The sequence below is a fragment of the Myotis brandtii genome, unplaced genomic scaffold (assembly GCF_000412655.1).
Source record: "Myotis brandtii unplaced genomic scaffold, ASM41265v1 scaffold298, whole genome shotgun sequence".
NCBI lineage: Eukaryota > Metazoa > Chordata > Mammalia > Chiroptera > Vespertilionidae > Myotis > Myotis brandtii.
Genome location: NW_005361391.1, coordinates 2,949,250 through 2,966,015, shown reverse-complemented (window position 1 = coordinate 2,966,015; position 16,766 = coordinate 2,949,250). Strand labels below are relative to the sequence as shown.

At 45.6% G+C, this 16,766-nt stretch overlaps 1 protein-coding gene across 1 annotated transcript; it reads left to right on the top strand.

Annotated features, from left to right (window-relative positions):
* The first annotated feature begins 99 nt into the window (after positions 1 to 99).
* IRF4 (interferon regulatory factor 4) lies at positions 100 to 16,245 on the top strand. Its single transcript, XM_005869538.2, has 9 exons — positions 100 to 141; positions 1,463 to 1,738; positions 3,053 to 3,239; positions 4,059 to 4,147; positions 5,023 to 5,167; positions 7,435 to 7,542; positions 9,924 to 10,277; positions 13,023 to 13,135; positions 15,229 to 16,245. The coding sequence occupies exons 2-9, from the start codon at positions 1,520 to 1,522 to the stop codon at positions 15,370 to 15,372; spliced, it is 1,359 nt and encodes a 452-aa protein (XP_005869600.1). The 5' UTR covers positions 100 to 141; positions 1,463 to 1,519; the 3' UTR covers positions 15,373 to 16,245.
* Positions 16,246 to 16,766: the final 521 nt, after the last annotated feature.

The window sequence follows — 16,766 nt, the reverse complement described above, 5'->3', positions numbered from 1 at the left end:
AGCAGTCGGCCTCGCCCCGCCCAGGCTCCGCCCCAGCGGGGCTTTTAAGCTCTTAAAGTTCCTCTTTCGCACCTCGGAGTCTTAGTTTCACCACTTGAACTTGGAACCCACAGCTGCCCTCGGCTCCGAGTCCAGGGCAAGGTAAGACCTGGGGTCGGGCAGGAGCACAAATGTGAGGCTGGCGGGACAGAGAACCTGGAGGGAGAGGCCCGAGCTCCCGGGGACCGTCCCGAGGACAGCGCTAGAGACCCCAGCTTCTGAGCCGGGAGAAAGCACGCTCCCCTTGAGGGAGTCCGATGTCCACCCGTGTGTTCCGGGCCCAAGGTTTTGTGCGGGCTCTGCGGAGGGACCCCGGCCCACTGCCGAGCATCTCTGCTGGCTCTCCCTGCTCCCGTGTCCCCACTATTCTGTGGGTCGACCCAGCGCGGGCCGGGGCGAGGTGCTGGCACGCGCTGGACCAGATGGGAGAGACTCTCAGGGCCTCAGGGGTGGCCGAGACGGGGCCGTCGAAGGCACTCACACAGGGCAGCAGGCTTTCCTGCGGAGGACAGCCCCTTCCTTCTGAGGCTCCTTCTGCTCGTTTGTTCGTAAGGGACCCGAACTCACCGCGACCTCCGGCGCGTGTTTCCCTGGCTGGTGGTGAAGGAGGAGGAGCTCCAAATTTGGGCACCGGGGCCTGCGCTCGGCTGCCTCAACCCGGCCCTCCCCGGCCTCTCGCCCTCCCTTGCACCCTCCCCACCTCCACCTCCGCCAGCCTCCAGGGCCGGGCTGACACTTCCCGCGCGCCCAGGGTCTCTCCCGCTACTTGGCTGCGCTGCTCGCCCAGGGCCGGGTCACTGCTGTGTGTTGCCCCCAGGGCCCATTTGATCCTTACGCTCTGGCGAGGGCTCAGGGGCATTTTGGGACAAAGAGTACGGGCGCGGGAGAAGGAAGGCCAGGCGACGCTGCTGGTGCTGAGCATCTGAGACGCCCGGCCGGGGGCTGGCCTTCCTGCGCCACCCAGGGAGTGTGAAACGCGGAATGGGCAGGAGTGGAAACTGACAGTGAGGGGGAATGGGCTGACACTAGCTTCGGGATGGGCAAAGAGGAGCGGGGACCGTTAGTGAGTGTGCAAACGGAGTGCCAAGAAGCGTGGCGGCTGGATTTGGGAGTGTGAGCAAAGGCTGGAGTGTGTGTATGGGCTGTGGGGTGCGAAACAAGAATGGAGAGTCAAGGTGGGGTAGGAAGACAGACTCCGCGGAGGGTGCGCTCGGGAGGAGGCAGGCTTGTGCTGGCCAAGGGGACCAGCCCCGGCAGCAGAGAAGGTGTCTTCTCTCAGGGACCTGTGATGACACCGACCTCATAGCGCGCGTCTTGCTGCCCCGGAGCCCCTGGGCCTCGTGGTCACTGCCACGGTGGTTTGGGATCGGTACCCTGAGCGCGGTGCCGCGGTGCTTCAGGGAGGCTCTCCTCTCACCTGCAGCGCGGACAGTGCAGGAGGCAGATCCTGGGCGAGAGCAGGACCGTCGGCGCGCTGGGCATGAACCTGGAGGGCGGTGGCAGCCGAGGCGGAGAGTTCGGCATGAGCTCTGTGAGCTGTGGCAACGGGAAACTCCGCCAGTGGCTGATCGACCAGATCGACAGCGGCAAGTACCCGGGGCTGGTGTGGGAGAACGAGGAGAAGAGCATCTTCCGCATCCCCTGGAAGCACGCGGGCAAGCAGGACTACAACCGCGAGGAGGACGCCGCCCTCTTCAAGGTTACACGCACGTGGGGAGCCCGCGGTCGGGATGGGGGGAGGGCCCCAGAGAGCCGACGGATCCCCAGCCCGGGCTCCTCGGTAAGCCCAGCCCCTGCGGGGTGCGCCCTGGCCCGCGGTTCAAAGAGGGAAGGGTAACCCACGGGGACCCACGAGATGGGGTGGTCGCAGCAGGGCGGGCGGCCCGGGAGCAACAGGTGTGGATGGGCCGAAGCCTCGGGAGAAGAGAAGTTTCCACTTCTCTAGTGATTTCACAAACGGGAGGGCCGGTCCGATTCTGAGCGTGTGGCTTGAGCAGCAAGCACTCAGGGAGTCAGAAGGCTCCAGCGACAGGGAAGTACCGGAGGCTCAGTCAGGGGACGCCTGCCTTCCCAGGACAGTAGCTGGAGTGTTCTTGGCTGCATTTTTGTGGGTTTCTCTGTTTCCATGGGAGCCGCTTCCTGTACTCCTGGGTCTTTCCTTGCCTCCTCTAATCAACTTGTGCTTCTCTCTGTCTCTCTGTCTTTGTGAGCGCCCGTGGGTGTGCTGGTCACTCCCCCCCCCCCCCCCCCCAGGAACTGTTTACATGTTTCACTATGTTTTTGCTATTTGTCTCTCTCTGATTTTTTTTTTCTTTGATTCAATCACTCTCTGGCACGGACACTCTCTGGTTCCATCTCTCTTTGGGCTCCTCCATCCTTATTTCTCCCTCTCTATTTCTCTGCCTGTTTGCCAGACTCCCTCTTTCCAAGTCAGTCTCAGTTTCTCTCTCTCTCTCTCTCTCTCTCTCTCTCTCTCTCTCTCTCTCTCTCCTCAATTGTTCTCTAGGTTTCTGTCTTTCTCTCTCTGCCTCTTCTCTCCCCACCCTCTTGGGTTTCTCTCTTTCTCTTTCTCCTCCTCTAAATATTTCTCTTCTTCCAGGATCTTTGTTTTGGGCCCCTCTCTGGGTCTCCCTCTTGCTGTGTATGTGCATGTGCGTCCCTGTCAGGATTGTTTTCTCCTGGAGCAGTTACCCAGTGAGCTTTGCCTTAGGGCCCAGCCCCACCACCTGTGGGCTGCACAGGTAAAGGGGACTTCCTCAGGGAATTTGCTCTCAGAATACCTCAAACTGGCTGACAGCTCACCACACAGCTCTGTCCCTAGTTCCAATCAAACCCATTGCGGAAACTGGGTGAGCAGGTCCTTTTCCAGGGATCCTCCACATCTTACCCACCTGTCACAAATACTTAGAGAATGTTCCCACCACTTGTCTTCAGATTCCTTTGGAATTGCAATTTCCAGATTCTTTTTTAAAAGACCTTGTATTTTAACTTTTCCCCTCTTCTTTCCCACCAGGCTTGGGCGCTATTTAAAGGAAAATTCCGAGAAGGCATTGACAAGCCAGACCCTCCCACATGGAAGACACGTTTACGGTGTGCTTTGAACAAGAGCAATGACTTCGAGGAACTGGTTGAGAGGAGTCAGCTGGACATCTCAGACCCCTACAAAGTATACAGGATTGTTCCTGAGGGAGCCAAAAAAGGTGGGACTTCCTCGATCTGCGTCACAGGATATTGGCAGTCTGACACTTGTAGCATCTTAATTTCATTCTGAAGCTCACTTTTCTATTTTTGTTTTCAATAGCTTGCCGGCCATCTGCCCCATGGTCAAGCCCAGCAGGTTCATTGTCTGATTTCTCTGGGTCACTAATTGCAAGTCCTGCGGTTTTAGTGTAGGATACTCTCTCACACTCCACGTCTACAACTGCGTGTGTGCATGTGTGTATTTTCCAGTTAGGTCTATTAAGTTATGGGCCAAATTTCCAAACAAGAAAATGGAGAACTTGTTCAAAGCTGTACTTATTAGTTTTTCATGATTAACCTTTCACAGAAGGAAGCATTCATGCATTCATATATTGCTACTATTTATATTAATAAAAATGTCAACTTTTAGGATGTACTATGGTCAGCTGGGCTGCTTATTCAAATTCAGACTCCCTCTTTCCAACCTTCTGACAGTGTGTCAGAGTAGAGCCCAGGAGTCTGCATTGTAACACACCGTACAGGTGACCTTTTTGCAGCATGTTTTGCTGGTGGGGCCCTTTCTGTCACCAGGTGCCTTCACACACAGCAGGACCTTGTAGAAATCAGTTTAATGGAATGGTCAAACAATGGCCCAAGGGAATTGCTGGAAAATGTCTAATTTGTCAACAGTCTAATTAGTCAACTGTCTAATTTGTCTAATTTGCGCATTCTAGGAATTAAATCCTCAGATATCTTTTCTAAGATTTGATGTTTAGTTATGTCAGTTCCCTTTTTTTTTTTTTTACGTTGTGCCATTTCCCTTTTGCAAAAACATACAGGAGCAAAGCAGCTCACCCTAGAGGACCCACAGATGACCATGAGCCACCCCTATACCATGCCGACTCCTTACACCTCACTCCCAGCGCAGGTACCGTGGAGGTGCAGGGCTTCTGGAAGGGAAGGCTGGGGAGAACACACAGAAAAAACAGCATAAGCTTGTTTCTGTTATCAGTCAAACAGCTAAACAAAATCCCTGGGCATTGAATGAATGCCTCACTTTCCACAGTGAGCTCTCGGGGTTGGTTGGAAGGAGGGGAGGGCTGCATGTGTCTGCCTATTGGTGTAGACTTCCACTACCGGTTCTGAAATCTTCTGGGAAACAGACCTATTGTGGAAGTTGATGATTTTGGAAGTAGTACTTTATATCATGTGAAACCGCGGGGCAGCTGATCTCTTTAGACATTTCTGATGTGAATTACAGCTTTGTGGTCTTCACTTTGGTGGGGAAGAGAAGGCAAATTTCCTTACGGGACTTTTGGCACCAGGTTTAACCATATTATAGAGCTTTACATATGTCATTACTTTACATCACTGTCTCCAATGTGCTTTCTTGATTCTTTATGGATAGTTTTCACCTAGTGCAGCGATTCTCAACCTGTGAGTCGCGACCCCTTTGGTGGTCGAACGACCCTTTCACAGGGGTCGCCTAAGACCATCCTGCATATCAGATATTTACATTACGATTCATAACAGTAGCAACATTACAGTTATGAAGTAGCAACGAAAATAATTTTATGGTTGGGTCACAACATGAGGAACTATATTTAAAGGGCCAGAAGGTTGAGAACCACTGACCTAGTGTGATGAGCCATTCACTCTAAGGTCTTTCAGATGATAAAACGATTTGGCTGCCCACCAAATAAAAGATTGCCTGAGGAGTTGGGGAGGATATGAAAGAATCTGCTTCCCTTTCCAATGCCCATGAACTGCTCTTTGCTGATCTGGTTGCTTTCATCTCTTTAGCAGGTCCATAACTACATGATGCCACCTCACGACCGAAGCTGGAGGGAGTACGTCCCTGACCAGCCCCACCCTGACATCCCTTATCAATGTCCTGTGACCTTTGGACCTCGAAGCCACCACTGGCAAGGCCCAGCTTGTGAAAATGGTGAGGACCGTGCTGGGGCAGGTTGCTGTGGCTGCCACTGACCCAGCAGAGTGCACCTGGTGAACGGGCCCTGGTCTCTCCTGCTCTGTCCTTCTGGGTGGACCATAATTCTCTCCCCTTATCAGAACTGCTGGGGAAGACATCGCACATTGAATGAGGGTGTTCCCTCTCCTGTGGGATGGTAAGGTCCTAGGAGGAAGGATGCCAAAGGTTATAGATGCCTGGCCTACTGTGTGCCAGGACCTATGCTTACAACTACCTTATGTGAGATCTTATTTAAACATCATGGAGATGATGTCAGATAGCTAAAAACTGCTCTATTTTTTATAGAAGCAAGCTCACAGAATGTACTCTATGAAAGTGAAGGGCTGGGATTCAGTTTCAGATGTCAAACTGATTAGCTATGTTTTTTAAATTACCTGTTCAAAAGGTTAATATTTTTTATCCTTGCCAAATAATCTTAAGCTTTGCTTTTAACCCTCAGGAAAAAAAAAGAGTAGATTTTAGCAGCCTTTCCTCCTGGATTATTCCTTAATATTGACTGAAGGCCACAAAATTTTGCTAGTCTGTTTCTGTCTACACATCTGTAAAATGGGTTTATTCCAGCTCTGCATAGTCCCTCTCTCCACAGGGGCACCAGGAGATTATTGAGCTAGTATATTTCACTTAAACAATGTTGTACCATTGTAGTTGCTCTTGGGATTAGAGGTGATAATAAGGGAATAAAGAAATAAGTAACATAAACAGTCTCCACAGGGTGTGTAGTGCTGGTTTTGGATCCCAAAAGACTTTACTCATTCTAGATGAGCTGTAGTTCCATGCCCGTAGGGTCCCCAGACATCAAGATGAGCTCTCTCAGCAGAAGCACTAGTTAAGTGAAGAGAAAATTTCATGTGATGTATTCAATACAGCAAACACAAGCTTTTAGAACTTTAAAAAAATTATTGGTTGATTTGAGAGAGAGGGGAAGTGGGGGAGACAAAGAGAGAGAGTGAGAGAGAGAAACATTGATTTTGTTGATCCATTTATATATGCATTCATTGCCTGATCCTTGCATGTGCTCTGACCAGAAATGGAAGCCACAACCTTGGTGAACTGGGATGACACTCTAACCAACTGAGCTATCTGGCCAGGACCAGGCTTTTAGAATTTTGAGTTAGCTATTTAAATAGAAATCTTGAAGTGGATCAGCACACAGATTCTTTTGTATGTTCTGGAAATACTTGGTCAGTCCCTGTTTTTCTAGTCTGTTCAGACCTCTCGGCGAATGGCATTGAAGAAGTTTAAGATCTGTATTGAGTAGCATATTTACAGAAGAACTCAGAATTCCGTTTTATTAGCTTTCAAGAATGACTTCGGCAAGGGTTGGGTTTCTAGATCACAGTGGAAGATTAGCTAACATTAAACGGTCTCTGGAATTCAGACCTATGTCCAGTGTATCAGGCTCTGTTGAATTAATAACTTCAGTCAGGAGACAATGCCCAGAGCTACGCAGAAAGGCAGGTAGGCAGGCATAGCTTGAAGCATTCGTTGACATTAAATAAAGTGCAGCTTCTAACTGGGCTCTTTGACGTGAGAACTCGTGTAGACCTGAGCTCACAGTTCTGCTGTGAACTTGCTGTGTGAACAGGGCTAAATCAGTTCATCTCTCTGAGTCTCAGTTTCCCTGTTTATCAGTTATGGAGGGATGTGGTCAAAGGGTACAAACTCCCAATTATAAGATGAGTAAGTTCTGGGGATCTAATGTATAGCGTGGTGACTATTTAGCAATGCTGTATGATACTGAAAGTTGCTAAAAGAGCAGATCTTAAGTGTTCTCACCACACACACACACACACACACAGACATAATGGTAATTATGTGTGGTGATGAAGGTGATAACTAACAGAAAGAAAGAAAGGAAGAAGGAAAGAAGGAATGAAGAAAGAGGGAAAAGAAAGGGAAGGGAAGGGAAGGGAAGGGAAGGGAAGGGAAGGGAAGGGAAGGAAAGGAAAGGAAAGGAAAGGAGACAGAAGAAAATTACTGCAGGAGAGTTCCGAGTTTCCTTCCAAAGCTGTGAAAGGCTCCTTCCTCCTTCGACTTTAGTTTTTCCCATTGGACTTCAGCTTGTCTTGGCCTTTTGGGAGAGCTAGAGGTCAGCTCCAAAGGGCCCTGAAGCCCTTCCCTCCCAGGATTGGTGCATCCCCCACCAGGGGCTAATAGTCACACCTCAGGAGAGGAGGCCTCGCTATTTGTGTACAAACTCTGACTTTTATTTACAAATACAGGTTGCCAGGTGACAGGAACCTTTTATGCTTGTGCCCCGCCTGAGTCCCAGGCCCCTGGAATCCCCATTGAGCCAAGCATAAGGTCTGCCGAAGCCTTGGCCCTCTCAGGTGAGTGTGGCTTACGGTCTGGAGGCACCCAAGGGAAGCTGGTGCCTACGGTGCCCACCTCACTTTTGGGTAGATTTGATGGGGAGGTTGGTGAGCACAGCCCATGGGCCCTCATTTTCCTCCAGCTGGTGCCCGTATGTGTGTGGACACTCCTGACTCCCCACCTTGGGGGTGAGGAACATTAGAAAAGTTAGCACCAAGAAGCCAGTGTAGGATTCTGATGCAATTCTACATGCTGGATGAGTCATTTTATGTTCTTCATTGGCATCTATCTGAATTTCCTAGAATATGCAAACACCCCGGTTTCATTTACCTGGCCCCTCTTCAGCTAACAGCCTCACAATGTAGTATACCTTCTTAGAAAAAAGCACCAGGGCTTCTCATCTTGAAAAGCTGATCATCCTTCCAGGTTTAGCCACAAACAGTGTTCTCATCAGCTTCCCGGGGACGCTAGTTCTGGCTGCTTGCCTTCATCACAGTTGCATGCATATTGAGGCCTTCCTCTGAACTGAGATACGTTTTGCAGAAAATATGGCTTAGGTTTGATTTTCAAGGTTTCATTTCTAAAAGAGTCCTGGCACCTTGGAGATGCCACCTGTTTAAGGGAGGGACCTCAAAGTGTACTAACTATGTGGTGTGTGCATATTTATTTTTTAGGTAATGTGTTGCATTGTTTTAAAATGAGATTTGTTTTTACATTAAAAAATGTAAAGCTTAAGTTTCCAGGTTCTCCTCTGCTCCCCCTCGCGCTTTAAAAATCAGTGACAGAATCAGTTAAATTCTCAAGGTTTCAGGGAGACGAGTTGTGGGCACCTTTCTCTCTGCAAGGGGAGCTGGAGTTTTTGTGATTTCACCCTTTTTGGTTCCAAAGTTCTGAATGAGGCTGCTGCCTTCTTCCTAGATGTTCCTAAATGATGGAGGAAGGAGATTTTCCAAGTAGAAGGGTTTGTGTTTGTTTTTAGAAACTTTCAAATGCTTTCTTAAGCACCTATAACTTATGTGGGTGCCTGAAGAGTAGGAAATAACAGCTATTTATATCACTGTGACCTTGTGATTTTTGATGACATATAATGAAATGAAACCTACCCTGCAAGTCACCTCTAATGGCCAACGCCCACTCTCCTCAGGGTATGCCCTCCCAGCTCACTCTCCGCCAACGTTTACAACAGCAGAAACTGAAGTGGAGAATTGAGACATTATGTAGGTTAAGTCTCAAAACCTGACATTGAGGAATAGGAGGGTTTTGTGGGTTTCTGTTTTTGGAATGCATAAGACAGATTTATTAGTTGAATGCATTTATTAGACAACTACAATTATCATTCCTTTTAAACCCACACATTTGCACAAGGGTAGCTGATACCTATCCACAAAGTCCTTGTGCTTCATTAAGGGGCCCTTTGCCATCCTAGGTTGGTCCTTTCAATCTGCGGGTCATAAGTCAAAGAAGGTTCTGGAATCAGCAAAATTTTATAACTGAGTTCATCTTGTTTAATGTTTTAGAAAGCACCATTTTAGAATTATTTTCAAACTTAAATATGTAGCCTAGTGGGATTTCAGCAGACTTTACTCTGAGAACATTTGTCTTATTGAGTCCTTCCTTTCATCAATTAATTTTATTTTACAAGTAGTACATATGCTGTGAAAAAACTAATTTAAAAATCAGAAAAGCAAAAATGAAAAATAAACATCACATTCTCAGTACCCAGAGATCACCATTGTTAACTTAGTGTTTAGCCTTCCTGAAACTTCAGTGTGTGTGTGTGTGTGTGTGTGTGTGTGTGTGTTAACCTAATGGCATCATATTGATATTTTAGGGTAGTTTCAGATGGGTGGATATATTTGCCCCACCCCCACCCCGAAACATTATACTCTCTTTGCTAGTAGAAATTAAACTTGGATTTTATTTTCTCCAAAATCAAAACTGATTGTTATGCCTAAAGATTAATTTTTGTTCAGTGGTACATGACTTAGTGTTTTAGACATCACCATTACCGAGAGAGAGAGAGAGAGAGAGAGGAAGCTCTTTACTGTGGTGCTCTCTAAAAATAGTCAAACCTATTTTTTTGAAAATTAATGAAAGTTATGCTCCCTCAATCCCCCCAAAATCCCCCCTCACATAAATGGGGGAAATGCAGAGTTAGACAACATCCAATTGACTTGTGGGCCTTTTCTATCATCTCACTGTCTGTGAATCTCCAGGAGTGAGAGAAAGGCATGCAGATCTCAGACTTCCTAGACACTGGAACTTTTTACTTTCTATGGAGTATCTTGGGCAGCAGTGTCCCACCAAATACTGTACTTTGGATGGTAGTTTGGCATCATGAGGGGTGTGCAATGCTCTTGGTCCCTTAGCACTGACCCCAAATGCTCTGTGTTTGCAGACTGCCGACTCCACATCTGCTTGTATTACCGGGAAGTCCTGGTGAAAGAGTTGACCACGGCCAGCCCCGAAGGCTGTCGGATCTCCCACGGGCACACCTATGATGCCAGTAACCTGGACCAAGTCCTCTTCCCCTACCCAGAGGACAATGGTCAGAGGAAAAACATCGAGAAACTGCTGAGTCACTTGGAAAGAGGTGTGGTCCTCTGGATGGCCCCTGATGGGCTCTATGCCAAAAGACTGTGCCAGAGCAGAATCTACTGGGACGGGCCCTTGGCATTGTGCAGTGACCGGCCCAACAAACTGGAGAGAGATCAGACCTGCAAGCTGTTTGACACACAGCAGTTCTTATCAGGTAATGCACCTCATTATCGGTTAGAATGCAGTGCCTCAGCCCCGTGAGCCTGCAGAGAGAGAATAAGGTGGTGCTGGCCTGTCTGCCACAGTGGTCAAAAACAGCAGGTCACTCGCCCAGACAGAGGTCTCCTTCTGTTAATCCTGATCCCAGAAGAGGTTTCTTGTTTGGTTCACATCTCACCTCTCCTTTTACCACCAGCGCCTTTCCATCAGCAGAAGCGTATGAAGAGGAGGGTGATTGCTCAGGGGGATGTGGTTCAGGCTCATGGTTTGAAATTCTGGAATTCAACAAGTAGTCACCTAGTAGCAAGGTTCTTGGTTTATTGGCAGTATAATCTGAGCAGGCACATCTGTGGATATTTCAGCTCTTTGAAGGTTCGTAGGAAAAATGTAACTGTGAGAAGTATATTGGTGACATTCTTGGTTATGAGATGTGCAGATGGGACCAAGGATAGTGTGTTGAACTGATTTTGAAGGGAAATTATAAGAAGGCTTTGAGCTTCTTCTATATATGTATGTCTCAAATCATATTTTCCAGAACCAGTAAGTTTTGTTTTCCTAGTTTTGATTTCATGACAATTAAGTTAGCCCTGGGCTGGCTTTTGTGAAACTGCTGGCCAAGTTATTACCGAAGTTTCATCTGAAGTGTTCATGTGGCCATCTATATGGACGCTGCCTCTTTGGGAGGGAGAAAGCTATTGTAACCTGCACTAATTACCAATTCTTTCTCTACCTTGCCCTAACCAATTTTTTTAAAAAGTGCCCCCTTTGGAAACACCTGTGTCTTCGGGTTTTCTTGTGCCCCTCCTTTCCCTGAACGTTCCTCTTAAGTCAGTCCATTTGCAATAAAAATGTTCTGGCACATTAACCGTTGCTCAACTTTTTAGGTTTAACTTGCCCAAATTCGCTTAGGCTCATTCAAATTCTCTTTCGGTGCTGAAACAAGTGTTTCCCTAGATGACTAACCCTGCCACAGAGGTGTGACAGGAAGAGGGAGCACTGTGTCAGGTTCCCTAAGGCAGCACCTTGGGTGACAAACCACCTGCGTCTGAACAACCTTTCCTAACCGAGCTGCAGAACTGTGAGGATTCTCTCTGTCCAGAGCCCAGCATGGTGATCATGGTGGAGTCCTGAGAGTGGGGTCTGAATGCACCTGCTGGGTTTGGATCTCCTCCAAGACTGTGGATCCTGGTCTCTTTGGATCCAAAAGCTACCATAGGGCTAGGCTTTCATTAAGGCACCGAGGGAAATGGCTCTTCTCTGAGTTTCTCTCACAAGGCACCTTGTAGGAAGGTAGAGGCCTCTCATTCTAACGAGGCAGCAAGTTCCTCTTTGAGTCACAGTGAACTGAGAGGTGGATGCAGGCAACAAGGGGCAGGTATGACGTTCCAGCTGTCAGCATCCTCGGCTGCAAATTCACTTGCCTAGAATTTAGTGTTTATCTGTGAGCAAGGATTATTCTGTTTTTTTCCCTTCTTCCAGAGCTGTGCTTTCTGTCCACAGCAAGCTCTTATCTGAAAGTGTTCACTGAGGTGCAGGGAGGAGCCTATAGTCACAAGCCAAGTAGACCAGCTTCTGCACAATCACATGGCGCCTTCAGGCCAAGGAGGCAGGACTATACCAATGTGCCATCCTAGTGAGCTTGTGGAGGTGTAATCTTAGGCCTCTGTGGTGTAAATGCCTTTTATACATCCTAAGTTGGTGAGGTTTCATTTGAATTCTGGAAGAAAAAAACAAGCAGGAAGTCAGTCCAGTGAGTTAGCTAGAATCTGCTCTTCCGTTGAAGAGAGCAGTGGAAATCTTTGCTATCTAACCATTCAGGATTTGCAGGCTGCCAGGGACAGCCCCAGAGGCACTGCCAGGGTGTGGATCTGATAAAGATGCAAAGGTGCTGTTCTACAGAAGTCACGGCAGAGACTGTCCGCGCCCTTCTTTGACAGAAGTGACATTTGAGTCTAGCGGAAAGAACAGGAGCAACTAGAGGCATGAGAGTTACCTTGAATGTGGGTGACATGCTCAATGCCAGAGGCTGAACACATCTTTCCAACAGTGTTCTGTTCTCCATTTTGCATCCTTAGGGTAGGTGGAAGCCCCTAGTCTTCATGGCTACCCTTCCCATCTCAGACCATCGTCTGTCCCAGAAAGCAGGCGAAAAATCTGCTGTAGTCACACAGTTTGGGCCTTGTGCCAAGTGGGATGCCACTGCCCAGAACTGGGCTCAGTCTCCAGGATGGTGATAGACCTTCATCTGTGGTACCCAAGTCACACAGAGTCCTGGGTGACAGACAATGGATTGTATCAGCAGCTTTGAGAAGAGGTTTTTAAGTAATCCTGAAAGTAGCCAGAAAATTCTGATTGTTTTAAAAGAAAACTTATTCTTTGTATAAATTATTCTTTTGGCTCCACATGGCTATATTTCTCTTCCTTTTTCTTCTCCTTCACTCCTTTCTGCTACCTTCTGCATCCTCATGGCTTCAGTACTACAAAGCAAGGTTCTTAACCTCCAAGCCTTATTCCCATGAAGAATCAAGTGAGACCTGCACCCTCTCAGGAAAGCACAAATAGGAACAGGTACATGCAATTTTGCATCTGGGCTAAAAGCCCCTCTTAGAGAAGTGAAGAGTACTCATTCCTGTTTTAGTCTTAAGAATCAACATGGAGCTTTTGCTGCCTGTTTTAACCTGGTGTGCTCAATGATGAGAGTTTCTGAGCATTTATTTTTTTTCTTATGGGGTTTCTTCAGAACTGCAAGCATTTGCTCATCATGGCCGTCCGCTGCCAAGATTCCAGGTAACTCTGTGCTTTGGGGAAGAGTTTCCGGATCCCCAAAGACAAAGGAAGCTCATTACTGCTCACGTGAGTATTTAGTCACATTTAAATGATTGTTTCCCTACTTTTCACCAAGGACAGGGGTCAATTTAGAGAAGTCTCAAATGAAAAGTAAACAGGGAGGGAGGGCTGTAACCCAGTGAACCTGCAGGAGAGCAGCCCCAAGACTGCATCCTGTTCCCAGTCTTGGAAATCCACTCCTCAGAAAGGAAGCTAACTCCCAACCATTTAATTTGTCTCCTCTTTTTTATTTTTCAAGGAAATTGTCATAGTTCCATTTTATAAGGATTTAAAAGGATTGATGCTAAAAGTTGTCCTTTAAAATTCTTCAGTTTAATATTGCAATCAAAATGCTGTCTGATATTTATTTGATGGAGTTTTCCCCAAATGCGTATTTTGTAGCTCCCTCAAATGTTTCCCAAATCCTTTTATTTCTGGATTTTTGTTTTTTAAAAATTATAATTATTGGAAACAAGAGCCAAATGATATTTGGAGGAATACAGGGAGATCAGACCATTGCAATATCCTGAGGCCGAATTTAAGATGGGTTCAACTGTGGCAAGTAAACACCTGTTTCATAAAAAACAAAGAAAAAGAGGTTTATATTGATAACATTTAGCATTAATTTGCCCAGAAAAGAGTTTTGAATACCTAGGACTTTTGAATTTGAAAATTTTGCATTGCATCGCTACATACCTTCAAGAGTTATTAATGGGCCCAAATAATAAACAGCGAAGGTAAAAAATTATACCAAATAATATAAAAATTCAGGTCACATTTTAGTTCTGATAATGTTTCTCATTAAAAACTGAAATAAAACACTATCCTAATCTTAAACATGCAGTCCCCCTTCTTGATTGTAAAATGAAAAACAAAACAACCAATAAACAAAAATATAATCCTATGGACTTCAGATGTTTCTCAAGAATCCTCGCCAATGATTGATATAATTACTGATATAATCTTGTAAACAACTGGAATTGTTAAATGCCGAACTAAACTGGGCATTGATAAATAACATTTAAGAAGTTGGTGACGAACTCCCACATCAACCTGACTTTAAGGGTTTTGGATGCACTAGCTTTCCTATAATTAGGCAAGGAAGGGCTCTCCAGGCGAAGACCCCTGAAGTCACCTTGTACCCCGTGGTGCCACAAAGGACTGAGGGGTGGGGGGGAGGGGTGCCCAGGAGATCCTATTCCTTTTATTATGGATTTAATTTATTTTCGGTTCTTCATATGAGTATGCTTAATTTCTGTATGTCAAATAACATAAAGGCTCAATTTAATAGCACCATTGACTGAAAGCACTTGGTGTTTTTAGATGCTGTAAATTTAGGAAAAGCTGAAAATTAAATTTTAATATTGAATGCAATCACACTAATAGCCAAATTAGATTAATTTGGGAACAAGTAAATGTTTCCACAATAGCAATTTTGTTGATGATGTTGCTTCTTTTTCTTTTCTCTTTAGTTAAGAAACACAGATGGTCTAGGTCAGTGGTCGGCAAACTGCGGCTCGCGAGCCACATGCAGCTCTTTGGTCCCTTGAGTGTGGCTCTTCCACAAAATATCACATGCAGGCACGCATGTGCAGTGCGATTGAAACTTCGTGACCCGTACGCTGAAGTCTGTATTTTGTGGAAGAGCCACACTTAAGGGGCCAAAGAGCCGCATATGGCTCACGAGCCACAGTTTGCCAACCACTGGTCTAGGTCATCCTGGAATTGTAAGACTGTTCAGGATGATCCCCTTCATCCTTGTCATAGTGGCCTAAATTCACTAAATATGACCTCAAATTTCCTTTTAATTTGGTCATTTTACCTGATTTGTTGCAGTCTCAGTTAAATGTAAATTTCTAACGACAGATTATTTAAAAGTATCATCTTTACCTTCAATTGAAACGCATAATTAAGTAGATTCTGTTTGGAGCTTGATGTATGAAAGATGAACAAAAATTGGTTCTTCAGAAGGCCCCAAGTATAAATTTTTTTATGTTATAACACCTAATTTAGACTTAACTTTATTACACTCTTACATATATTGAGTTATTTAATGGTGAGCCAATTACAGGATGTTAAAAAGAATATCTTAGTAATGTCTTCTTCAAACCTTTTTAAAGGTTGAACCTCTACTGGCCAGACAGCTCTATTATTTCGCTCAGCAAAACAGTGGACACTTCCTAAGGGGCTATGATTTACCTGAACACATGAGCAGTCCAGAGGATTATCACAGATCCATTCGCCACTCCTCCATTCAAGAATGAGAAACGTCCAGTGATTCTGCTTCATTATAAATATCTGACTTTGACCGCACAGCTGATTGAACCCCCTCGTTTTGTTTTGTTTTTGTTTTTTGAAGACACTTGAGAAGAATCTCAGCAGGAATATGTGTAGAAAATCAGCTCCATCTGATTGACAGTCAAGCTTATTCCAAAATAACGGATGGTTGTCTTGAGGGTCTCCCGTAGATTGCCAACATTGGTGATAACTGTGAAATTAACCAAAGGGTGTGTTTACATTCACTGAAATGCTATATTTTATTTGATGGGGATTATTTCTTGAAGACTGAGAAAACTTGTGTTTCAGTGTTGACCACTAATAGAGTGATGAAAGCACTTAAGTGTTGTATTATTTCTCAGGGAAGTAAAATCTAAATTTGAGGCTACTCTGCTCACAAAAGAAACAAACTAATACATGTAGGAGATATTCCTGCTGTAGAAAATGCTTGCTTATAGAAAGAAAGGAGTCTTTGACTGAGGTTGGGCCACAGTGCCTCCAGCTTTTGGGTGGCCCATCTCCCCAATTGGCCTGGGTCTCACCCCAGGTAGCCCCGATGCCCTGCCATTCTTTCTGCCCTGTTTGCTTCCCTCTCAGGTGCCCCTGGAAGCCAGTTGGTAGACTCGGTTACTATCTTCTTGAGCCAAAAAGCATTAGGACTACCCTGAGTAGTACTTTTTTTTATCCTTATAAAACTGCTACATAACATTATATATGTTTTAGGTGTACAGCATTGTAATTTGACATCTGTATGCACTACAAAGTGAGTGATCACCCCGAAAAGTTTAGTTATCATGTTTCACCACACAATTGAAACCCTTCATCCAATTCAAGCCCCCCCAACACCTTTCCTCTCTGGTAACCACCAATCTGTTCTCTGAATCTGTGAGTTTGTTTTTGTTTGGTTTTGTTTATTTGGTTGTTTTTGTTTTTAGAGTCCACATATGAATGAAACGATATGGTATTTGTTATTCTCCATCTGACTTATTTCACTTAGCATAATACCCTCAAGGTCCATTCATGTTATAGTGCATGGCAAAATTTTAGCTTTTATCTTTTTTATGGCTAAACAATATACCACATCTTCTTTTTCCATTTGTCCACTGACGGATACTTAGGCTGTTTCCATTTCTTGGCTGTTGTAAATGCTGCAGTGAACATAGGGACCATGTGTTTTTTCAAATTAGTGTTTTTTGTATTTTTCAGATGAATACCCAGAAGTGGAATTGCTGGGTTATATGGTAGTTCTATTCTTAATTTTTTGAGGAATCTCCATACTACTTTCCATAGTGGCAGCACCAACTTACATTCCCACCAAAAGTGTACAAGGCTTCCCTTTTCTCTAAATTCTCTGTGGCATTTTTTATGGTCTTCTTGATAA

Coding starts and splice junctions, on each gene's coding strand:
- IRF4 (XM_005869538.2), top strand. CDS start 1,520: ATGAACCTGGAGGGCGGTGGCAGCCGAGGCGGAGAGTTCGGCATGAGC. Junction 1,739..3,052: donor AGGACGCCGCCCTCTTCAAG/GTTACACGCACG, acceptor CTTTCCCACCAG/GCTTGGGCGCTATTTAAAGG. Junction 5,168..7,434: donor AGGCCCAGCTTGTGAAAATG/GTGAGGACCGTG, acceptor TTACAAATACAG/GTTGCCAGGTGACAGGAACC.